Genomic DNA, 24,911 nt, shown 5'->3' on the forward strand with positions numbered 1-24,911 from the left:
GATGGGTCAAATGCAGAGGACACATTTCACCACATCAAGTGTGTGTGTGACAATCATTGGTACTTTAACTTAATATGTGGAGCAAAATTATGAAACGGTTCTGGATATGGAAAAAGTACAGTATGCTAATAATCAGTTTCTAATAATTAAATTCTAAAATGTCTGATAACTTTTATCCAGAATTCATTATTAAAACACATTAATCATGTATGTTTTTTTTTTAATGTATCAATCATACAACATCCTATTGTTCATTACTAAATACGCTATATGCTATTGCACGTTTTTCACTTTATCTTATTACAGAATAGTAAAATAAACTTTTTTTTAACCTAAATTTCATGTTGTTTTGGAGTGTAGTACCGCCTTGAACTACCGTAAACACGGTGAAACAGCGCCCCCTGCAGCTGACCGAGCCCCCCTGTAGTTTCTCATATTACTCCCAGCGCTTGATCCGAGCCAGAGAAACAACATAAACATGTCTGAAGGCGACTGGAAGAACCGTTAACGAGCGACACTCATAGGCCACCTGAAGTGACCTCGACACGTCGTCGTTTCATTTTGACCCACTTTTGCTTTTATGCTTCCCGTCGCGTTGACGGCTCGCAACCCGGGAAGATGCCGCAGAAAGCGCTGGGATCCATTGTAGGGCTCCTGTGTGCCGGGTTATATCTGGTGCAGGTAAGCCGACGCGAGCGCTCACGAGGTCGGCCCAGGCTCTCAGGAAAGGCCGAGGCTCATGGGCTTGGCCAAGGCCTCAACCTCGGTCCTTTTTGTTTGCCCCACAAAGGAAACTTGACTCCGCTCGTCTTCTGACGTCAGTTATTCAAAGTTTTCGAAATGATTTTCGATAGTTTTTCCGCTATGGCATTTAAGGAAACGCATAAACATCACCGTGTACGCGTTTTAACGTCTCTATTTTTCTAAAATGTGTACTAGGTCAAGATTAGCTCTTGCTAGCTGGCAGCCGGCGAGTTGACGTGTTTATTGAAGGTTTTGATAGTAGCATGCTAGCCAGGCCGAGGAGCTAGCTCGCTAGCCAGTTGAAAAGCACATATTTTATCTTCAAAAACACGCATGTCAGTTATGTTTAAACCATTTATTACTTTAATGACTATGTTTTGTGTCATTTGCAGATGATGAAATCGTATGTATATAACTTAAGGGAATACTGACACAAATTAAGTCAACGTAGTAATTAACCTACAAATCAATTGAACGTATTTTTTAAATTTAAAACCAGGCTGTATTTTTTTGTTTAAGCCCCTTTTTCTTTGAACTCTACAACTGCCCTCTTTCACCATTTTAAAATCTTAATGTAAACATCTCCCTGTGGACATGAAAAAATAAAAGTGCAATATTTAATAATGTAATGACATCCTAGTTTAAACTCTGTATGTATTATACATTAAAGATGGATTCCAACTCAATTAAAGAACAAAACTATGTGTGTTTCTTTTTGTGCCTTGAAGCCATTATATAAATGTGGAGCTGCTGACCAAAAAAGTAGTAAGATGTTGTCTTGAACTCACCGGAAAAGCATAACACTTAGCTGTCTACATGTCTTTCATGAGAAAATGTGATTAACACAAAAGATATCTGCATTTTTACTGCAAAGTATTTCCTTTTTGTTTCTAATTAAAGGGCAAGGAGTATTGTTTTGGGGTGAACAATGAGCAATACCAATGCGAGATGGGATACTGCTGCGGTGAGACGGAATGCTGCACTCACTACTATGAGCTGTGGTGTAAGTTACTGATGAATGTGGTGGCACTTTATAGGCTAATAATGGCCATAGGATTTCACTGAGTACTGTCTCCTTCAGTGTTTTGGCTAGTTTGGACCCTGATCATCATGCTGAGCTGCTGCTGCGCCTATCGACACCGCAGGGTTAAAATGCGGCTGCAGCAGGAGCAACGGCAACGTGAAATCAGTCTGATGGCCTACCAGGGGGCCTCCAGCTCCTTCTTTTCCCCTCCACCCCTCAACCTAAGTGAGTAGTCGTGTGCTTTTAGCCAGCCTTACTGGGAACACACATGTTTGTGTCTGACTAGCTTTAATGCTAATCCACTGTTCTTGTCCATACCCGTCTCAGACATTCTGGCGCCAAGAAGCGCTAATGTGCACTTTTTACAGAAACACTGTAATTGCATTTGTCCAATGTATTAGAAGCCATTTATCACATTGAACAGTATTATTCAACTGGCGGCCCGGGGGCCAAATCTGGCCTGGGAATGACACCATACAGGCCACCAAATTCAGTTAAAAAATTGGGAGACAAACATTTTTGCAGCAAATTCCTAAAAACACTAGCGTTCCTGTTGTATAGAGGTACTATAAACACATTGGTAGGACCTTGCATTGACATTTTAACCTTGCTCGCAAACAGAATACTGCAGTCCAAACTTGTAATTTAAGGGGGAACTGCACTTTTTTTTTGTAATTTTGCCTATCGTTCACAATCATGAGAGACAATAAGACACAAGTTTTTAGTTTTTTTTTGTTGCTTTCTAACATGAAAATAGGCTCGCTGTATCGATGTGGCTAATGGGGGCAATCACCTCTACCTCTAAATCACTTTTAAAATGCATTCAAAAACCGCCAACAATACTTCATTTACGCTTCGTAACCCGTATAATAGCGTAATGTATCAACATTATTGTAAGAGCGAACACTGAGAAACTCTTTTTCTATCGTAGTAACACATCTGCGTGCTTCGGTATTAGCCGTAAAAGCTAACTTTGCCAAGAAATCAATCAATGTTTATTTATATAGCCCTAAATCACAAAAGTCTCAAAGGGCTGCACAAGCCACAACGACCTCGGTACAGATAAGCTGGCTTCTACAACAACACAAAAGACGTTTGGGTTTGTAATGCACAACACTGCGATATGACACCGATTTGTACTGACTGACAAACATGAACAATCATATTACGGTATCTGTAAAATATTGGCCCAAATTTCCTCCTTTGTTTGTACACAACTGAGCTAGCCAGACAGCGCATGTACCCTAGTTGTAATAACACGCATTGCGTGCTGCGTGTATCATGATAAAGTGACTCACTCGATGGACATTTGTTCGTCTGGTCCAGCTGTCCGGGGACGTTTCCTGTTGATATTGGGCAAGCACTCCATTTATGTCGAAAAAGCTTGGCTCCAAAATCCATATTTATGGCGTCAAAATCGCTTTCACCTCACTCTCCCGGCTTCCGTCTGCTCAAACGTCTCACTATTCCTGCGTGCTCGCTTCTATAAGCAGAAGTATATTTAACTCCAAAAGTATGAGGTTATAATGAGTTCAAAAATAGTAGTTTTCGTTGTCTGTTACCAAGTCTGCCACGATTAGAAAACACTTGTTTGTTTCCGGAAGTAGGAACACATGTTGCCAGAAGTCGGACGTGCGCTGCTATGGAAAAATAAATCAATGCGCTGAATAAATCTGATTAAAATGATCAAAACATGGTAAATATGTTACATATTGTTATGAATGTGTCTGTCACCACATTATATATAGACTTGCACTGTATATATAAAACGTTGTTGGTTTTACGTTCTGGTCGCATGGTTGCTTGCGGTGGTCGTGTCCTCAAGGTGCTAAAAGGACGGCAGGAAAGCAGCGTGCAGGTAAGATGCTTATTTATTCACAATAAGCGAGGGCAAGAATACAAAACAAGTCAGAGATGACACGGGAAACTGCGGCAAAGCTCAACATATGAACAAGCAAGAGGCTAGTAACAAGTAGTTCGCAAACATAAACTTACAAGGAGTAGTAACCAAACGCAAACTCTCGCATGAAGCGAGAGAAACCGCTCGACAAGAGTGTGGCGTGAGGCAGGAATAAATAGCTCTCTGATTAGTGACCGGGAGCAGGTGAGCGTCCCGACCACTAATATAGGAAGGTGAAGAAAATCCGCACCCATGGCAACTAAGAAAACTAACAAAAGGTTCTGAAACAGAAATAGACAACAAGTAGGGATTTACCAAACTAAACATAACCCGGGCAACAGATCATGACAGCTGGAGGGTTTTGAAGGCTACTACGGTCACTCCCATTACCTACATCTTTCAAGTGTTTTTTTTTATTATCTTTAAAATTGTAAAAAAAAACATGCGTTTATGTCTTTCATTAAGATTCTGTACAATAGGCAAATTCCCCCAAAAAATGCAGTTCCCCTTTAAATAACTGAGGCGTTCCCCAAGGCACCCCTTTAATTCCTCTCCTTTTTGGCCGTTACACGTTTTTCATAATGTGATTTATGTAACTGCATCTGAAGTAAGCTTGTTTCCTTCCATAAACAAGGTTAAACATACAGACTTGCAATGTACGTATAAACTGTTGTCAGTAGTCATTTGTTTAACTTAAGTTATACTAGTATAGGTACTCAAAAGATACATTTTAGGTCCTCTTTTAAAAAAAATAATTTTGGCTATTCAACTGGTGGCCTGTTCAGTTAAAACAACTGCAGATTTTCAACAACTACAATGCTGTAATAGAGGTGATCTTTGACTAGCTTTTTTGCAGAAGGTTCTTAAGAACAGCATAGCCGTCCTGTAACTCTGACAACATAAATAGACCAAAATCTAATGATTACAGTAGAGGACACTGGTTCCCAGGAATACACTAAATAAGACTAATATTTAAGGGAGAAGTCTGACCTCCCAGTCCTTACCTAGCTTTCTGTAAATGTGGCCCCTAAAACAATTTATTTGAATATCCCTGACAGAACAGCAAATATTAGCAACGCTTGCATCACATTTTAACAGCAACATCATTGCTAGGTTGGCCTAGTTGCCGATGGAAAACAAAATGAAACAACTACAGCTGTCATGTTGGCAGAGCTTCCTTTTAAGATGTGTGGCAAAGCCTGGTTTTTCCCATAAATCTGTCCTCTGGAAATTTTTGGGTATACATCTGGCTAGGGGCGGGGTCAGAGGCGTTATGTCAATACAAAGGACGGTGTTCCTTCAAGATCAAATTGGGAAGACCAGAACCGGAATTTTCTGACCTAAGATCAGTAAGATTATGTGACTGGGACAGGAAAACCTAAAAGCTGGTGTGCTGACTTGCAGGATTCTGGAACGATTGCAAGCTTCCAGACTATGAGGAGGTGGTGGGTCACCCTCCGACTCCGCCGCCACCTTACTCTGAAAACCCGCCTGAAGCTGCTCCAGATCCCCCTCCTCAAGCAAGCCAGCCAGAACTCGCCGCGGCGCCACAACCCTCGCAAGATGAGCAGCCCGCCGGGTCAGCCACCGATGCCTTATGCTCAAACCAGGAAGCCGCGTCAGTGCCGTTTTTGCCTCAGGAGAACGCGGCAGATGCGTCGCTCAAGGAAGAGGGAGAGGAGGAGGAGGATGAGGAGGAGGAGGAAGATGAGCTTGTCACCCGGCGCCGGCACGTGACCGGCGACTCAGGGATAGAGGTGTGCGTTTGCCGGGTGGATGTGGACGAAGGCTCGGGGCTGGACGAGGAGAACGAGGAGGAGCAGCGCATGTGCAGGGTCAGCGGCGGGAAGTGCTGCTCCCAGCACCAGCAGCAGCCTTTCAGACAAAAGGCCTCCGACATGTCTGACGGCCCAGCCACCAGCACGGGAGACAGCCTGGTGTGATCCCCGTGACGCCGACCAGCCAGCCCGGTGCGACACTTCTTCTTCTTCCCACGCGGTGATACAACATAGCGGTCGCCATCGTCACCACGGGGGAATGTCTGTGTTTTATTCTGCGAGCTAACACACGGACACGACGCTTGGACGACGCCGATCACAAATCCACACGCGAGATGAATAACACAATGTCAGGAAGTTTGTTTGTTGGCTTCGCTCTCCGTTTCATTTAGCAGCTCTTAATCAAGAAGACGAGGACGCTAAGCACCGCCATCTTGTTTTTGTTTCTCAAATCATTTCCGCCCACCCATCCGTCTTGACATTAAACCGTCCGGTGGGATGTTCCTTATCATCATCATCAGGACACCAGCAGGGTCAACATTTCCATTCTGTCCCTACTCGACTTGCGTCATAAAGAAAAACCCCGTAACTAAACAGAACCGAATGTAGGGCACGGCTATACGGTCGCCACAGCAACAAGCTTCAGGCGTGTGATTTTGTTATTTTAACGTGTGGCGCAGACAGGAAGATGCCTTTTTTTTTTGTTTTTTTTGTTCAAAATGGCCGGCCACCTCATTTTGATGTCTCTACGGTTCCCACAGGTCAGGTTTCATGTGATCACGACGAGGCTTGGCAATGTGGCAGCCATGAAGGATGTTGATTTTGTATGTTTTTCTAAAAGAAGTCCTCGTAGCGTGTAACGACGGGGTTGCTAGTGAGCAGATGTTGTGAGAAAGTAAAGGCACGGACTATTAACATAGTTTGCATGATTAGCGTTTGACAAGTTTCCATAACAACGGCTACACAATTCTGTGTTCAAATTGTCCTTAGCTTGTTGTGCGATGTTCTGCTTCAGACTACAAGCGTCTGTAGCCTGAGCTCTTGGCACTGGGAAGGACTTGCAAGGTATTTTCCACCAGCACCAGTGCAGAAAGGGGCAGTTTGAAGCGGATGTCAACAGATGCAGAATCTATTGTTGTGATTATTGCCGTGCTTTTCACAGCATTGCGTGTCTCCAGAATCGTGCTCGAGTGGGTGTTGTCACAAATACGGAGGGGGGAAAAAAACACAAAACAAGATTGTTACCAGATTCGTCTTGCTATTGTGCAAGATGAGCAATTTCCCAAGAACGTAAGGGATTAAAGCATCATATTATCTTTAAAAATGGGCTAATTTTCCTGCAAAACCAGAAGCAACGCATTCCAGTTAAAACACAACAGCACTAAAAACCTAAGGCTGGATTTACAATGCAGTTTTAAATGCGCAGTTGCAATTTAGTATTAGCATGTTGTTATAATCCAATCGGTCCTTTGTATGCTAAAAGTCACATTGGCAGATATCTGATCCGACTACATTTGGTCATATTTCCAAACACTGCCATGCCCACATTGTGTCACTTGGAAGTAAAAAAAAACTTGGTATTGTGTCACTTGAAGCATGTAGTCTTGTGAACCATTTTCGGACCGTAGCTAGTTCTTTCTATATTCTAAAAAATACAATTATTAATAATATTACACTAATTTGCTTTGTCACCTACAACAAAACAGCTCAGCATACATTGATCACATACAATATATATCCTTCAATTTGTCTGCATGTGGCCCCTGGTGGAAAAAGAGACACTGCTGATGTAGTGTAAATCCAGCCAAAGACACTAAAGCTAGACAAGAAAACACAAACTTTCACATAAACCAAAATGTCTTATTTCCTACTAATTACAGTCCATTGCTTTTTTTTTTAATAATCCCACCAAGGTCTCTGATGCAATTTTTAAATTTAGCCGAGTGTTCAGTAAATGCTTACATTTCCACAAGTCGGCTATTTTTAATTTGGCTATTCAAATGAGCTGTGGGTTTATTTTCTGCGGTTATTAACACAATGCTGACAAGGCTCCTGGCCGCCTAACAAGGTTTAATGCCGGGTTCTGCTTGTGGATGCTTGAAGGTTCAGTAACCCATAAAAGGGAAACTGAGACCTTCACTGGCGGCAGTTGTTTGGTTTTGGGGGGATAATAATAAGCAAACAGTACATACAGTTTAGTTTCAATGTTGGAAGATGACACAGAGAGCCTGATCAAAGACCTGCAAAGGGGCTTGTGGGTTTATACTAACGCAACTGTGACCTTTTGAATAGAGCCGTGACACTCTGTGAGCATGACCACATACAGTAGACACACCCAAATAAAAAGAAGACATGTTGAACAACAAGAACACACCAATGCCTTGTTGCATCTCTACAGATGTCTTAAGTGATGAAAAACAAGTCTGTGTGTGTTTCTGCCTTATTAGGAGTCGCTATAGTTACAAATGGCTTGGGCCGGTCCTTGGAGCTTTAGCATTAGTCAGCAATTCATCACCCCCTATGTATAGTGAGGATTTAAATACATTCACTTTTGAAGCATGCGCATTGATCGTACATTTGAAAATTCTAGTGCATGCGATCCTTCCTGTCACATAAATTAACTAGCAAGAAGAGATTAATTCAAGTAACATTGCCACACTGAAAAGAAAATGAGTATGAGAAAGAAAAGGCCTATTATTGAATTATTTGAGGAATAACTTTTGCAATGTTACAAAATAGTGATGTTTTAAGAAAAAAAGTAATGCGACAAAAAATATTTAGCAGGTGAAAAAAAGTAGTAGTAGGTATAAAGTTGTATTTTTTAGAAAAAAGTCGTAATGTTATGAAAACAAATGTTTTTTCAGAAAAAGTCGATTAAAGATGTTGCAAAAATGTTTTTTCTTAATGTTGAGAGAAACAAATACATTATGTTTTAAGAATAAAGTTGTATTTTTGTGACAAGAAATAAATCGTAAGTTTACGACCAAAAAATTGTGTTACGAGTAAATAATTAAAAAAACGACAAGCTCCTAAGGGTACTTCTCTTAATGTGTCCATGTTCATGCTTGTAATTAACATTTGTTAAACTCCGACTTTATTACCATAAAATTCCTTTTCTGGTAAATTAGCTTTTTTTTCCCCTTAAACTTGTATGATTACCATTTTATTATGGCATTTTTTCCTTGCAAAATGACACATCTACTTAAGATTACATACACATTTCCTAGTATACAACTTTAATCTTGCATGATTACAATTTTTTTTACACAATTCCGTTAGATTGCAGTATTTCTTTTGTAAAACTGCAACTTTATTTTCTTTCTGGTGTGGCACTAATACTCCTTTGTGGGAAAAGTGGGAAACTAAAAGAATGAGTGTGCTTGACTTAAAGCTGGAGGCCCCGTAGTGTCCTAATGGCCTTCCATGGCTTTCATGTTTACTGAGACTAAGGGCTATATCAGTCATGATCGTCCATCCACTTTGAGACCGCTTTAACCCGCTTTCTTTAAGGTGTTTTCTTGTGGTGGTGCTTCTATTGTACATAAGCTGATTGTATATGACGATGTATGTTTGTTTTAACAGGCTTGCCTTTTTTGTTTGCAGAATTGATCCTTTTTCTTGACTAACCCATCAAGCCAAAGCATTAGTTCCATCCTTGTGTGTGAATGGTAGTTTTGCATCTATAGCGTATTGTACTTTACTCAACCAGGCTATGCAAAAAAAAAAAAAAAGTACTGTTCTATGCTGCGAACCGACCCCGCCCGCCCGCCCGCCCACCCCTACTTTCTGTCATGTGGGCACCAGTACTAGCAATATGACTCTCAGTACTGTACTGTAATCTCTGTGTGGTCTGTTTGTTAATAAAAATGTAATGCTCAGCAACAATGTATGTATGCAGAGGGGCTCAAAGCTGAAACAAAGCCATTTTTGTTTATATATACACTTCACCCCCCAAGTAACATCTAGTCTGCCTTTTCAACCACTTAACACATTTTATTAAGAAGTAAGAAATAAGTATATTATACTCATGGATCGATTCATCCTTCTGTGCGTTTATCACAGTTCCATCCATTTTGGTTGCATTTATGTGTACAACATTTTCACAGACTGAATATTAATGGCTGCCTTTCATACAACCGTCACTGTATCATTTTGTCTCAAAACGTGTAGTCCATACAGAGGGGAGATACAGTGGGTTGGATTTTTTTATGTTTCCAAATAACCCAAGATTGTGTTGTTTTTCTAATTAGTTCATGTACGCCTAAATGACTAAAGTGGGGAAAAAAGCACTGACTGATAGATAATATTGCTCTTTTTGAGTTTAATACGTCTGCTGTGTAATGTTTGGGTCATTTGTATTTTATTTTTTTTAATAAAATAAAACCTTGGCACTCGACTAATGTACCCTTGTTGTACTTTTAACAGTGTGTGCTCTTTAAGAGTGGGATGTTAGAAAATATTTGGTCTTTTAATGAGCAATATTTCAACTTTTATTAAATAGAATATGAAAATTGAGCCACTGAATGGATACATGAGGCACATGGTAAGGGGAAAAGAGTAATAAATGAGGGATACAAAGAAACTATTCTGGCAAGGAAGTGGTTATCACAAAGCAGTCATTCACAAAAACAAAAAAGAAGAAGGTTGTCTGTGTAGCAACAGTTTAACCTAAAAACGAGGACATCTGAAGCCACAAACAGCGAGCTTGCGGAGTGTACGGCAAAAGTGGAGCAGCATTGAATATATTTTCAAACATTATAAAGTAGTGGGGAAAAACACCTCACATTTTCTTCAGTGCGTTGAAACGGATCACATTTGGTATATTCAGTGGGCATTATTTGTGAAAAGGACAGCATGTATTCAACTGTAACTGAGTGTTTCCTGTAGTTCCTCCCCATAAATGCAGCTAAGCAAGGTAAACAAATGAGGAGGAACGCCTCTCAGTATGATAAAGTACACCACTGCAAACTGCAGGAATCTAAAACGTTTTGGTGCAAATCCAAATAAAATGTTGCCTTTATGTAAATATACGGTCCTTTACTGCCCTCTAGTGATACTACATGTAAAACCTTTATATGGGCTGTTTGCAACATTTACACAGATGCCTGGAGGGCAGCAACTCGCCAATACATATAACACAGTACATCTCGCCCTCTCATGGCTTCTCCTACGTAACCCATGCACGTGCATTAGCGTTAGGGGTTGTTAGCTAATAAAGCAATTTAAATAGTGAATGCGTATTCTGTTATAATAACATGACTTGTTCGTTGCTTCTCTTGGACTGCTTTTGTATGTGTGCACACGCTCTCTGTGCGTACGTGTTGAAGAGACCTGGGGCCGTACTTATCAAGCTTCTTAGAATTACTCCTAAGAAGTCTGCTAAGAGTTGACTTAAGAGTAAATAAATTATTCGCTGAAAGCTGCACTTAAAAGTTAGTTATCAAGCGTCTTACTCACACTTTCAGCGAAGTGTAGGACTGAATCTTAAGTGTCACACTCAAGAGCTGAATTACGACATTACTATGTGCCGTAAACGGAATTTTAGGTGACGTCATTTCCGTGTCCATAGAAATGACCAATCACGGAAGGGAATCCGTTGTCTAAGAATAAAGAAATAGCTTGGAAATATTTAAGTGGACAATGGGAGTGTATATTTTGACAATAAACTACAAAATAATACAAAACAAACTAGTCCCCGCCGGCACTCACGCTACCGCTCCCTCTCTTCTATCGCCCACACACTCACTGACGTCACTCACCTCACGGCCACACACATACGCTACTGTCATAACATTTTCTTTCCAATTCATTAATTAGGCAACTAATTTGAAACTGGTGTGGGTGGCTCTATATATACTAGCCCACTGCAGACACATGCAGAAATCAACAAGGAATCGAAAAGTATTAAATCTGTGACAAAAATAATATCCGCTCTGTCTAAAGGATACCGTTTGATCAGCTGCTCGTCATCAAAAAAAAAAAAAACATTGTTCCGTTCCCTGAACGTTCGCGCACGTCTCTCTCGCCTCAGTGCCATCCCCTGCTGGCAACTCCTAACCACTTAAGACACCTCTGAAGGTCTCTTAAATATCGTGGAGAGTAGGAGTGATTCTTAGACTTAAGAACGTTGATAAAAAGCTTTTATTCTTAAGTTTGAGAGTAGGACTAAATTTCGCAAATTCTCAGGACTTAAGTGTAAATGGCACTCTAAGAAGCTTGATAAGTACGGCCCCTGGTGATTGACCGCCGTAAACAGCAATCATTTTCTACGGGCCGGTAAAATGTTTCATTACATAAACTTTGTAATTGTGAAAAATATAGACAATTGTCAAACAAATGTGTTCTGTTAAACCACTAATGGTAACATAAGTGTTCTTGATATATTTTTTGTTTTTGAGAAAATGTTACTGCGAGGAAGTTGGAAACAGCACCTTTAAGGCAGGGGTGTCAAACCCGTTTTCATTGAGGGCCACATTGCAGTTATGGCTGCCCTTAGAGGGCCACTTGTAACGGTGAATAATATATAAATACAAATTGCCTCATTACACAATTATTCATTATCGTATATATGTTTATATACACTGTAAAAAAAAACAGTAAAAAACTGACAGTTGCCAAAATTTTACTGTAAAATTTATGTTTTTAAAATATATGCTGTAAATGGAAAAAGAGTACCTCTGTTTTTCCTGTAAAATATACAGTTGTTTTACTGTGAATTGCTGTAAAATGAAAAAACAATATCACCGTGTTTTTTGTTTTTTTTACGGTAACATTTTGGCAACTAAACAACCAGTTTTTTACCGTAAAATAATTTTTAAAGTGTACAATTTGACGTATAACTTGCTTTCAAATTATGAGTGAAACCAATATAAAAGTATTTTTATTTTAAAAGAAAAAATGTACGATAATATATTTGTTGCAATATTAGGTTTGCAGTTTAAAAGATATAAAAACTGCATGCAGTGCATGTATGTTTGCTGTTAAAATGGAAAGTTGAATACGTTTAGTGAGAAAATACGCATATTAATTCCAGGCTTTCGCGGGCCACATAAAATGATGTGGCGGGCCAAATATGGCCCCCGGGGCCTTGAGTTTGATACCTGTGCTTTAAGGTGTAGGTTAGATTAGCAGTGTTGGGAAATTTACTTGAAGAAAAACAATTATATTTTACTACACATTTACGATAACAAAAAAGTAATTAGTAATTATGCCTGTGTACATGTAATTAAATAGAAGTAACAAAGTGTTTAATGAGGTTGTATGCGGACAAACATGTTGCTCTTGCACACAAAGTACACTTCATTTGTATTGTAACTGTACTTCCTTCCTGAAAACGCCAGATTTGTGTTGATGTTTGGAGCTCCAAACTTAGCTTTAGCTTTGCTTGGCCCTCGCATGAGTGTGATTGGTAGAGAATGAGGAAGTGTGTGGAGGACGCAGAGACGGTATGCAGGCTGGAGACACAGTCGGCCCTCGCAACATCGCACTTTAAATATCGCAGCTTCATTAAATCGCTGACTTTTTAAGAAAAGCAATTCTTTCAAAGCATTTTCTACATGTTTTTAGCCTTGGAGTGTTAAATTATGTTTTATTTATGTATTTGTCTAATTTTCATGTATTATATTGTGGCCACCGTTATAGATATTCACCAAGCTGGACTTCTGTTTCTGCGTTAAAGGTGAACCATGTTAACAAAGGGTGGCTAACCTTGGCGCTATTTTTACTGCAATAATCTCAAATCGACCAACTTTTGGCAGAACAACTTTTTGATGCACTCCATCTTTAACGCATGTCTCACCAATAAGACATTTCCACATTAGCAGTCTTGTCAAAGTGTCACCATCAGCCATCAACAACTGTTGACATCAACTCTTAATTCAAGATGCTGTGGGATGACAACGCAGAACACGCATTGCAAACAAGACAGAATGCTAACAAGTAGGGATGTAACGGTATTATAAATACCACGGTATTAAGGTTTCAAAGTCTTCTCAATAATAGGGTGATGTGTGACGGTATCAGTTGAAAACTTGGTGAGTGTAGTTTTCTTCTGGTGTTTTAGCGTTGGCCAGGTCTGTAAACAAACTACATATAAGTGTGCTCGTACTCGTCGTAGATAAAAGGAATGTTTTTTTGGACATTAAAAGCGGTCTATAACAGGTTGAATTACGTTGCTAACAAACAGACAAACAAGCCCAGGCCAAAACATAACATCTTTGGCGGAGGTAAGATAGTCTGCGTTTCCAGCGTTTCCAAGGCAACACAGAGCCAGCTGGTCATGGCACTGACATTAAATCACAAAAAAAAAAGATCCCCGAGGGAAATGAGATTAAACAAGAAAGCTACTTAATTCATCTGCAATCAATCCATTTTTTTCAACTGCTGGTCTGTGGATGTCGCAGGGGGGCTGGAGCCTATTCTAGCTGCACAGTGTCCGCCCTGAGATCGGTAGGTTGTGAGTTCAAACCCCGGCCGAGTCATACCAAAGACTATAAAAATGGGACTCATTACCTCCCTGCTTGGCACTCAGCATCAAGGGTTGGAATTGGGGGTTGAATCCAAAAATGATTCCCGGGCGCGGCCACCGCTGCTGCCCACTGCTCCCCTCACCTCCCAGGGGGTGATCAAGGGTGATGGGTCAAATGCAGAGAATAATTTCGCCACACCTAGTGTGTGTGTGACAATCATTGGTACTTTAACTTTTAACTATAACTCGGGTGGAAGGCAGGCCTGGACAAGTTGCCACCTCAAACTGTCACCCAGAAAATATGTTTGAAGCCAGCGAAGCCAAACATCAGTTTGTGAAGTATTTACATTATCAAAAGTTTTTATATTGTTAGTTTACTTTTCTGAGAAACAACATTTTCCATACTGATACACAAAATTACCAATGTAGAGGACACTGCTTCCCATAATGTAAAAGTTGAAAGGCACTAAACTGAACATTATTGTTTTACACTGGATGTTGACTTTGTTACTTTAAAATCAACTGTAAGTTATTATTTTTAATATTTAATATTCCTGCACAATTATTTGCACCTAGAAATACTTGTTTGTAGTAAAAAAATATGATTAGAACATTTTAGCATTATGTTTGTCTTCAATTACAGTAAGTGTGTTTATCCGAAACATTCCTGCCACTTTATTTTACACACTATAAAACTTTTTTTTTTGGATATATACCGCAATAATATCGTACCGTGGCGTTATTACTGTGATAATATCGTACCGAGATATTTTAAACCGTTACATCCCTGCTAACAAGTAACAAAAAAGCGTAGCTTGGACTGTTGACCAAGTTTTTGCAAAACAACTTATGCCCCTGGTTTTACACTTAGACTTAGACAAACTTTATTGATCTACAAGGGAAATGGTTTAGCACATGGAAGCCGAGTTCTAACTTAGAGGAATTACCCTGGATGTGACAAAGTATTTCCATGTTGTGGCCGTGTTGTAGTGGCCGGGTGACGACAAAAGCAATGACATTTAGAGGGTCCTGCGTGCTACCGGTGAGTATTGTAATCTACAGTAGAACACACTCAAGGCTACTATATTGGGTGAAATGAGTGTAAAGGTGACTGAGTGGATGGTATTTGATGTATAGAGGGTTCTAACAATGTTAAAAAAAAAACATATTTAAAAGGTTGTAAACAGTTGGTTTTTTTTATTCTCTTTGAAAATATTCGATCCATAATAATAATCCTACTTTGCAAAAATGTGTTTATTCTGGTACCAATTAACTGCGGTAAACGAGGGACGATTGTATAGGGTGTTGCAACTCAGCACTGCTGTTGTCCTGTTAAAGTCAGAATGACGGTAGAAAAGAGCTTTAGCCTGTGTCACTAATAACGTGTTAAATTGCACTGATGAAAGGTAATTAAATTACCCGTTACTGGAAAACAATAAAGGCATTAGTAACGTTGGTATTTTTAACACGGTATAAGAACTTTTTTCACGCTGCCTCTCAAAGCCTCTTCTGTATTTTTACAACGTCAGATTTTGCAGGTGGACCTAATGTTGTGGCTGTTTAGAAATGCTATAATAAATAGTCTACCTAATACAGCAGATTGTGAAAAAACAGGAAACAAAGAGTCAAAAGTCATATTTAGGATTGTAGCTGCTCAGAAGTCATGGTCTGTGTCTACCCAGAGCAAGGTGAAGGTCACCCCCGTCAGCCACATTATTCGATTGGTCTCAGTGCAGCGAAGGTCTATAGACCGCAGCGTTCCCAACCCTCGCATATTTTCCTTTACCCACTCGCCTCCTCAGTAGAATCGTTTGCGCCGGCTCTCGTTCCAGTGACTGTAGACTAAGATGCCGATGACGACGAGGAAGATGCAACCCAGCAAGGAGAAGAGGACGGTGAAGAAAATGGCCAATCCGCTCATACCTTCTTCAGTCTGACCCACTGGAGGAGAAAAGACAGACCATAGGGAGGTGAATAAAGGACACTCGTGTGTGTGTGTGTGTGTGTCTGTTACATCTGAGGAGATCCATGTTATCCACACTGGGTATGGTTATCTCCTCTTCAGTCTCTTCCTCTTCCTGTTTACTTCGCAGCACCGTCAGTTGGTAGAGTTTCAGCGAGACGATGTCATGGTTGTCTAGGAAATCAGTTAATTATTGCAGTAATTTAATGACTTGAATAAAATGTATGGTACAATGCTGCTATCTGCTGGTGTGAAGTGTGAATTACACTAACTTTGCGCCTTTATAGACGTCATCCATTGAACCTCCATAACAAAATTCCACCGAAACAGTTACAATCAATTAGTCTAATGAGATTCAATACAAAAAGCTCTATTCAAAAATGCTGCATTTACTTGTCTGCCATTTCTATATTTATCTCTAAATTGGCAACAGCAAAGTAGGGATGTAACGATTAACCGGTTTTACTAATAATGATGATTAAAAATGTCACAACTATTTATTGCAAAGGCTCTACTACACCGTGTGTTTCTGTCCACCACTATAAACAAACAAACATGCTGGTACGTTATTTTCGGCACAACCTGCACAGAACGCACTGAGTGCCAAGCAGGGAGGTAATGGGTCCCATTTTTATAGCCTTAGGTATGACTCGGCCGGGGTTTGAACTCACAACCTACCGATCTCAGGGCGGACACTCTAACCACTAGGCCACTGAGTACGTGATGGTGGTTTCTGGGCACTGGTTCGACCATAGAGGCTATTTCAAGACCAAATTTTACAAACTGTTCTAGTTGACACAAGGACTTGAGGTGAGCAGGCCTTGTAGAGCTCTGCTGCAGTGGAAAAGGAGTCAACAAGCAATCCTCCCGAGCGGTTGGCTTGCAGGGTCTGCCTGACCTTGGCTTGTCAAAAACAACTGCAGTCTCTTCAAATCTTTTTCTTATTCTTTGTACTTGACACAAACACATTAAAAGGTGTCAGCCACCTCACCAGTAGATCTGGGGCCGTATTTATCGAGCGTCTTAGAGTGCCATTTTACACTTAAGTCCTGAGAATTTGCGAAATTTAGTCCTACTCTCAAACTTAAGAATAAAAGCTATTTATCAACTTTCTTAAGTCTAAGAATCACTCCTACTCTCCACGATATTTAAGAGACCTTCAGAGGTGTCCTAAGTGGTTAGGAGTTGCCAGCGGGGGATTGCACTGAGGCGAGAGAGACGTGCGCGAACGTTCAGGGAGCGGAAGGATGTCCTGGCTTTGTTTGATGACGAGCAGCTGATGAAACGGTATCGTTTAGACAGAGCGGGTATTATTTTTGTCACAGATTTAATAATTTTCGATTCCATGTTGATTTCTGCATGTGGCTGCAGTTGGCTAGTATATATAGAGCCACCCACACCAGTTTCAAATTAGTTGCCTAATTAATGAATTGGAAAGAAAATGTTATGAGAGTAGCGTATGTGTGTGTGTGGCCCTTTAATAGGTGACAGCATGTGAGGTGAGTGACGTCAGTGAGTGTGTGGGCGAGAGAAGAGCGGGAGCGGTAGCGTGAGTGAGGGCGGGGACTAGTTTGTTTTGTGTTGGATTGACTGTGTGCAAGCAATCAATAAAGCAAGATTTGCAACTAATCGCCTGACTCATCATTCACCCTAAAGTCGTCCGCTGTGGAGACCCACTGCCGGGTAAAGTGAAGGGTGTTGCCCCGAGCATACATCGGCCCTGGAGAAGTGTCTCCCCTGCCTCTTTGACTACGGTCTGGGAGCAGGAAGCAGGAAAGGTGCAACAAAAAGGAAACATTTATTTTTGATTAATTGCCAATATTGTTTGTTTGTTTTGTATTATTTTGTAGTTTATTGTCAAAATATACACTCCCATTGTCTACTTAAATATTTCTAAGATATTTCTTTATTCTTAGACAAGGGATTCCCTTCCGTGATTGGTCATTTCTATGGACACAGAAATGACGTCACCTAAAATTCCGTTTACGGCACATAGTAATGTCGTAATTCAGCTCCGAGTGTGACACTTAAAATTCAGTCCTACACTTCGCTGAAAGTGTGAGTAAGACGCTTGATAACTAACTTTTAAGTGCAGCTTTCAGCGAAGAAATTCTTTACTCATAAGTCAACTCTTAGCAGACTTCTTAGGAGTAATTCTAAGAAGCTTGATAAATATGGCCCCTGGTCTTCAACTTCTTAATAATCAACGCTTTGGTCTCAGGGTGAATCTTAGGCATGTTGTCAGAGGTCAAGTTGCAATTAATGTGAAGGTTTGGCATGCTGGGGTTCTTTTTATACACACCCACTAATTGATTGATCAATTAGTGATCACAGGTGAGGCTGTAATTTAGGATTGGGTGCACCATATGTTAAGGCGACAAGACTTTTGTCCTTGCAAAAACTGACTCATTGGGCTTTACCAAGCTGTGGACATTGGAATGTTTTTCAGTAGTTTTGTTTGGCACCAAAATATTATTTCAAAAGATGTTGGGATCGAAATGAGCCATTTCTTGTACTTTTTGAGCACACTCAAAAATACCGCGCTAAGAATGATAACCGTGATAATTTTGGTCACGATAACCGTGATACAAAATGTTAATATTGTTACATCCCTAGTGACCATTTAACATTAGAGATTACTTCTTCCTGTCTGTGTTGAATAAACTATAGGCAGTGTAAATTAATCTAGTAAGTCTAAACCACAAACATAACTGAAGGATTCTTACAGAGCGGAGGGCACTTTTATTTAATTGAAAGAGAGACTTTTTGTAATTTTTTATTATTTTGTACTGTTAGGTTATCTAATTATTTCAGTAATAAATAACGCAAAATCCCTACGGTGATTATTTACATTTTTGTTTGTGAAATAAATCAGTGCATAATCGTGATAATCTTGAAACTGTGATTATTACTCAGACTATAACTGTAATTGTTTCATCCTACAGCAAACCTCATTTTGGTATATTTAAAATCTAACATTTGAATTTTTGTGTTGCTAAAAGCTACAATGCTTTCTTTTTTCTTATTACTTAAATTGATTGACATGTGTGTCTGGCAGATGTTCTTACCTGAGAGGTCTCCTGTGATTGCGGAAGCGCCAAAATAAAAGCCTTTTGGTAGCCGCACGCCAGGTATGTCCAAGCAGTCCCTCCACTCATGTTGTCCATCTATGTCAATCATCACCTGATAAATTTAGAGATTTTAAATACGAATTATTATACCGACCTAGTACAAAACCCATGGTCTAAGATCCCTTATGTGACAGGAGTGCTATGCTGTTTTCAAGAACCAACTTTTCAAAGAAACGTTTCTCACAGTCAGTCTGCGGCGGACATAGCGGATGAATAGGAAGGCGTCATGCTTCAGGTTGCGCACCATGGCGTTGCAGCCCCCCAGCTCTGTAGGCCGGCCGTCTCGCTCGTGGTCGTAGCTGATGGTGCCGTTGCCCACCATGGCGAGAACAAAAGGAAAGATCCTCTTGTGGTCGGTGAAAGACAAACGCATATATTAGACGACTAATACCATCATTGTGATTGGTTTGCTGGACCCAAACACATTGCCTATAAAGGAGTTTAAACTTGCATGTTTCCGACGATGTTTACCTGTGTGCGAGGAGTGTATCTCTTCTTTTGTGCCTGTCCCCAAGGTGAGTGCACAAAAGAACACAAAGACATCCCCTTTACACAACACTGCCCAAGTACCAACACGAGACCCACAATGACCTTTTTTCCCAAAAACATGTAAGTGTTCCTGCGGCTCACCTCTAGTTGTTTCTCCTCATTGGGATACGTGTCCACAAAAACACCCAATCCTGTAAAGTTGTCCTTATTTCCAAACACAGGACCTGTGTGTGATATGACGATACAACGTTATGAAAGAAAAAAGTAGTAATAAATAGTCCTGGGACTTCGTTGGAGTTTGTTTCTGGAATAATTAAAAGGTAATTAATACGATCCAAGTCTCGGTCCAAGCAATAGTCATGTCCTATAAAACAGTGACCCCCACCGCCCATTTTGAGACCAATTGTCAAACCTCTGTTGGAAAGACCTTGTAGTAATCTAATCTATTGTCATTTACAGACCTTGGCATAAACACTCTAGCGCAGTGGTTCTTAATCTGGGTTCGATCGAACCCTAGGGGTTCGGGGAGTCGGGCTCAGGGGTTCGGCGGAGGTCAAGACACACCCGACTCATCGTGTAAATAAAAACTTCTCCCTATCGGCGTATTAAGGATACGGCAACAGCAGAAGTCAGACTGATTTGCAGGTGTGTAATTTGTTGTGAGTTTATGCACTGTGTTGGTTTTGTTGTTTGAACAAGGTGATGTTCATGCACGGTTCATTTTATGCACCAGTAAAAAAAACATGGTAACACTTTAGTATGGGGAGCATATTCACCATTAATTAGTTGCTTATTAACATGCAAATGAGTAACTTATTGGCTCTTAACTAGTCATTATTAAGTACTTATTAATGCCTTATTCGGCATGGCCTTATTATAACCCTAACCCTCTAACCCTAACCAAATAACTCTGAATTAAGTCTTTATTACTTAGAATATGTTCCCCTAGTGTCCAAATAACTCTAAATTAAGTCTTTTTTACTTAGAATATGTTCCCCAAACTAAAGTGTTACCAAAAACATATAACTTTGTCTTGAATTTGAAAAAAAACAAAACATTTTATTTTACACTAAAGAAGGGTTCGGTGAATGCGCATATGAAACTGGTGGGGTTTGGTACCTCCAACAAGGTTAAGAACCACTGCCTTAGTGTGTTACATGAGTAATATTAAATACCGAAATGAGGCCTCAAACTAAACCTTTTAGGGGCCACAAAAAGCCTAGGCCCCGTGTATAAAACAAAGAATAGATGAATACCAAATTAAAACACAGCACAACAAACTTCTGCCCGCACAGACACGAGCTTGGAACCGCTAAAACCATGTTTTAAGTAGCAGGTGATCAAGGTTTTTCATGGCCCAGTTTAGCCCCGCCCTTGGCCTGGTACAAACAGTTGAGGATCCCTAATCTGTTTACCTTTCTGCATGCGCTCCTTTGTGTACCAAATGGCTAGCCCGTCTCCATTAAGGTTCTTCTTTCCTTTTCCATGAATCTTAAAATGCACCTGCATCTCCCAGTCGTTCAAATGGCACGGCTTGAAGACAAAACAGAAAAATATTGGGTTCAAACTGCCATAATAAAGCTCAGTTTTGACACACAATGATTAAATTGCAATAATGCAAACGGTTATTTACAGTTTAATCCAGTGTTTTTCAACCAGTGTGCCGTCTGAGATAATTAAGTTTCACCTATTTGGGTTAAAAATATTTTTTGCAAACCAGTAATTATAATCCGCAAATAATGTGCCGTTGTTGAGTGTCGGTGTTGTCTAGAGCTCGGCAGAGAAACCATGTTATTCTCTTCCATGTCAGTAGGTGGCAGCCAGTAGCTAATTGCTTTGTTAAAGGTCGGGAACAGGTCGTGTGAGACGCCGATGGTTTGTTGTGATCACAATATGCAGGCGACAGCGGGAGGCAATGTGCAGGTAAAAAGGTATCTAATGCCTAAACCAAAAATAAACAAAAAGGTGAGTGCCCATAAGAAAAGGCATTGAAGCTTAGGGATGGTTATGCAGAACGAAACTAAAACTGAACTGGCTACAAAGTAAACAAAAACAGAATGCTGGACGACAGCAAAGACTTACAGCGTGTGGAGCAGAGACGGCGTCCACAAAGTACATCCGTACATGACAATGTCCACACAAAAAAAGATAGCAACAACTGAAATGTTCTTGATTGCTAAAACAAAGCAGGTGCGGGGAATAGCGCTCAAAGGAAGACATGACACTGCAACAGGAAAATACCAAAATAGGAGCGAAGACAAGATCTAAAACACTACGCACGGGTAAACACCAAAAAACTCAAAATAAGTCATGGCGTGATGTGACAGGTCGTGACAGTACACCTACTTTGAGACAAGAGCTATTGTGATGCATGCTTGGTTATGGTTTAAATTCATATCCAACAATTGCGACAAAGACTTTTTATTGTCTACTGAGTTTCATTTTTTTTAAATGATTTCTGCCGGTGGCGTACCTCCTGATTTTTTCAAAGAAAAAATGCACCTTGGCTCAAAAAAGGTTGAAAAACACTGGTTTAATCATCATCATATGTTTTATACACTCACAAGTCGGCTCCATACTGCCCCCTGCCGGCTCTGCATGTCAGGTGTGAGTCGCACCTGTTCAGTAGTTATCATAGCATCGCCCATGAGCTCCCAGTGGGAGGAGCCTAAAGACCCCACACCTGAAAAGGTACAATTTAACTGTCAACTTAGTGATTTTCAAACCATACTGTATGTTAGGACTTACAAGAAATTAATGTTTAGGGAATGAAATAGCTTGGAAATACAACAATTGTGGTTGTTCGAGAAATATCTATGGGTGTACCTTGGTAGGGCTTGGTGAGGGAATACTCCCGTTTCAGGAATTCCTCCATTTCGTGGTCGTCGTCGTCGTCGGCAAAACAGTGGCTAACAGTAAACACAAAGAAAATCAAACACCAAAAGAGTTTAAAAGGCGTCATCTTTCGAGGAGAAAATAAAATGTGTATTGTTTTAGAGTCTCCCCGGTGCCTGCTCCGGCTGACGGCGGCCATAGTAGGTCAAACATCACCCGCCTCGTTACGTAGTAAACGGCTTTCCTATTGGTTCCCGCTATTGCATGGCGCATTGCCATTGGTCCATTTTGCTGTCAGTTATATTACGCACCCGTACTGTTTTTTTAAATTACGCTCGTGATTTTTCTTAAAGGTACAGTGTCGCTTTTGGGAAAAGCTATTATGAAGCTATGCTGATGTTAGAAATTATTTAGACTAGATTGTTTAAAAAAGCACCGTTTTAAGCTCAGTTGTTACCGTCATATATGTTTTGTAAAGGTTTTTTTATTTTAAAAATCTTTATTTTTAATATGCAACATTTACATACAATCAAGAAATAATAATAAACAAAACAAGTACAGAAACCGTACAAAACAGCGCCAGGGGGTTGTAAACTCAAAAAGGTAACTAAAATAGAATGAAAAATACATATATGTAACAAACTGTAAAGCCATAGGCTCACACAAGTTCCGTAGAAAATCCAAATTTGGAACACAGCATCATAGTTTTCACAGCTTTTTGGTTGTTATGTGTAGAGAGTGTTTTAAAAGTAGAGTTCTAATTATTTTTAAAGGCACAAAAAACAGGTCGGGTATTGAGAAACTTACATTTATGAATATAAAACTTTGGCAATAGTAGGGCTGGGCGATATGGACGAAAAAGTATATCTCGACATATTTGTACTTAAACTCGATATTCGATATATATCTCGTTATATTTTTCGGTGAAAGTATACATATAAATATATTCATTTTCGAGCGATATTCAGTAAAATTGAAGTTAATTTTTAGTTTAGTTTAGTTTATTAAGGATCCCCATTAGTCTACACCGCAGTGGAGACTATTCTTCCTGGGGTCCAAGTCAAAAACATCACACAATCACAAAACAAAATATTACAATGCAGTACAACATGATCAATAATAGAATGTTGCAATACAAAAATAGCAACAACAAAAAACAAAAAAAACCCAACAACTTCGAGTTTACATAATAATCCATCCATCCATCCATTTTCTACCGCGTATCCCTTTTCGGGGTTGCGGGGGGTGCTGGAGCCTATCTCAGCTGCATTCGGGCGGAAGGCGGCGTACACCCTGGACAAGTCGCCACCTCATCACAGGGCCAACACAGATAGACAGACAACATTCACACACTAGGGCCAATTTAGTGTTGCCAATCAACCTATCCAAAATAATGTTCATACCAAAGATAAAAAGAGCAATATAAAAATAGATATATATTTTTGCAAAAATAAAACAATGAACCTATAATATACACATTAGTGTACCAAAGACAAACAATAAGTGACGAAAAAGTACCATCCATCCATTTTCTACTGCTTGTGCCATAATCAATAAAATAGTCAATAATCAATAAAACCAGTCATGACATTAGGTACAATCTAGAATAATCTATCTGAATGACAACTGTTCTTTAAACAGTCAGTGGCACTTTTATTAACCCAGTTAGTCAAGATGGGTATTAACAGCACAGAAAATAAACTGTTTGAGTAGTACAGAATTACATAACATAAATAGAATAAATAAATATTATTTATACGTAAAATAAATAACACAGCTGTGCAAATAATACAAAATGTATCAAACTCAGATTTAAAAAAAAAACAAAAAACATTTTCCTTCCTGGTTCGATGACCCGCCCTATCTTGTCTCTGATTGGCCTGTCCCTAACCAATCGTGACTCGTCATAGTAAGCAACCAACTAATCATTGATGTTCTTTTCCGTGCATGCACGTCTTGGAAGGAGGAAGGGGAGGGGTTTAGTAGCCCATGGAGGGGGGGCGGGGGGAGAACAAGGAACACAACAAATAAGCGGCGTTTGGTAATTTTAACGTGAAATTATATATATCGATATTACGATATTTTCTTAATTCATATATTGTTTAACAAATACATCAATATATCTTCTAAACTACGTCACTGAAGAAAACTGTACTGCCATCTAGCGTCCAGGACGTGTTACTCACTCGGCCGGGTTAGACGCAGGTAAGAAAGCTCACGCCCCCTTCAGGATCCGTCCTTGCTGTCGGCATTCTCAAACTCTCACTACTCGGCGGCGATGGAGTGAATGACGCCAACAGGAAAGCCAAGCATGGATCCCACGGAAGAAAAAGCAAGCCAAGAAGTTGACATCTATCGCGACACATGGGTCCGCTTCCTAGGTTTGTACCGTGTGTGTTCTCCTACGGAGCGAATGAGTGAAGAATAACAGTGTGACCCTGGAGCCGTGTGCTAAGTTGCTAACTGTACGGCTAGCTTGCGGCGGCTAACCACTCTGTTGAACGGCTATTCTTAGTGTACGTGAAGGTCACATTGTGTTATGGAGGGCATTGACAACATAATGGGGAAAACACTTAATTT

The 24,911-nt window shown here is 40.1% G+C and overlaps 3 protein-coding genes across 5 annotated transcripts in view; 2 read left to right on the plus strand and 1 right to left on the minus strand.

The window, feature by feature from the left end:
* The first annotated feature begins 412 nt into the window (after positions 1-412).
* Positions 413-9,842, plus strand: wbp1 (WW domain binding protein 1). The gene is made up of 4 exons (XM_062032261.1): positions 413-681; positions 1,645-1,747; positions 1,826-1,993; positions 5,073-9,842. The coding sequence occupies exons 1-4, from the start codon at positions 619-621 to the stop codon at positions 5,609-5,611; spliced, it is 873 nt and encodes a 290-aa protein (XP_061888245.1). The 5' UTR covers positions 413-618; the 3' UTR covers positions 5,612-9,842.
* lman2la (lectin, mannose-binding 2-like a) overlaps positions 9,265-24,911 on the minus strand; it is a 71,735-nt gene continuing 56,088 nt past the window's right edge. Inside the window, exons 7-15 of one of the 3 annotated variants that reach the window (XM_062032260.1) lie at positions 22,323-22,405; positions 22,061-22,179; positions 20,912-21,029; positions 19,638-19,720; positions 19,479-19,511; positions 19,192-19,353; positions 18,945-19,059; positions 15,928-16,050; positions 9,265-15,854 (exon numbers count right to left, since the gene is read on the minus strand). In XM_062032260.1, coding sequence (XP_061888244.1) covers positions 15,712-15,854; positions 15,928-16,050; positions 18,945-19,059; positions 19,192-19,353; positions 19,479-19,511; positions 19,638-19,720; positions 20,912-21,029; positions 22,061-22,179; positions 22,323-22,371 — 945 coding nt within the window. In that variant the 5' untranslated portion in view covers positions 22,372-22,405 and the 3' untranslated portion in view covers positions 9,265-15,711. Of the gene's footprint in view, positions 15,855-15,927; positions 16,051-18,944; positions 19,060-19,191; positions 19,354-19,478; positions 19,512-19,637; positions 19,721-20,911; positions 21,030-22,060; positions 22,180-22,322; positions 22,592-24,911 lie in introns of those variants that run through there. The other 2 variants (XM_062032258.1, XM_062032259.1) reach the window with 2 other exon arrangements.
* mtfp1 (mitochondrial fission process 1) overlaps positions 24,363-24,911 on the plus strand; it is a 12,218-nt gene continuing 11,669 nt past the window's right edge. Inside the window, exon 1 of the mRNA XM_062032262.1 lies at positions 24,363-24,712. Coding sequence (XP_061888246.1) covers positions 24,619-24,712 — 94 coding nt within the window. The 5' untranslated portion in view covers positions 24,363-24,618. The remainder of the gene's footprint in view (positions 24,713-24,911) is intronic.

This window comes from Entelurus aequoreus, linkage group LG21, assembly GCF_033978785.1.
Source record: "Entelurus aequoreus isolate RoL-2023_Sb linkage group LG21, RoL_Eaeq_v1.1, whole genome shotgun sequence".
Taxonomy (NCBI): domain Eukaryota; kingdom Metazoa; phylum Chordata; class Actinopteri; order Syngnathiformes; family Syngnathidae; genus Entelurus; species Entelurus aequoreus.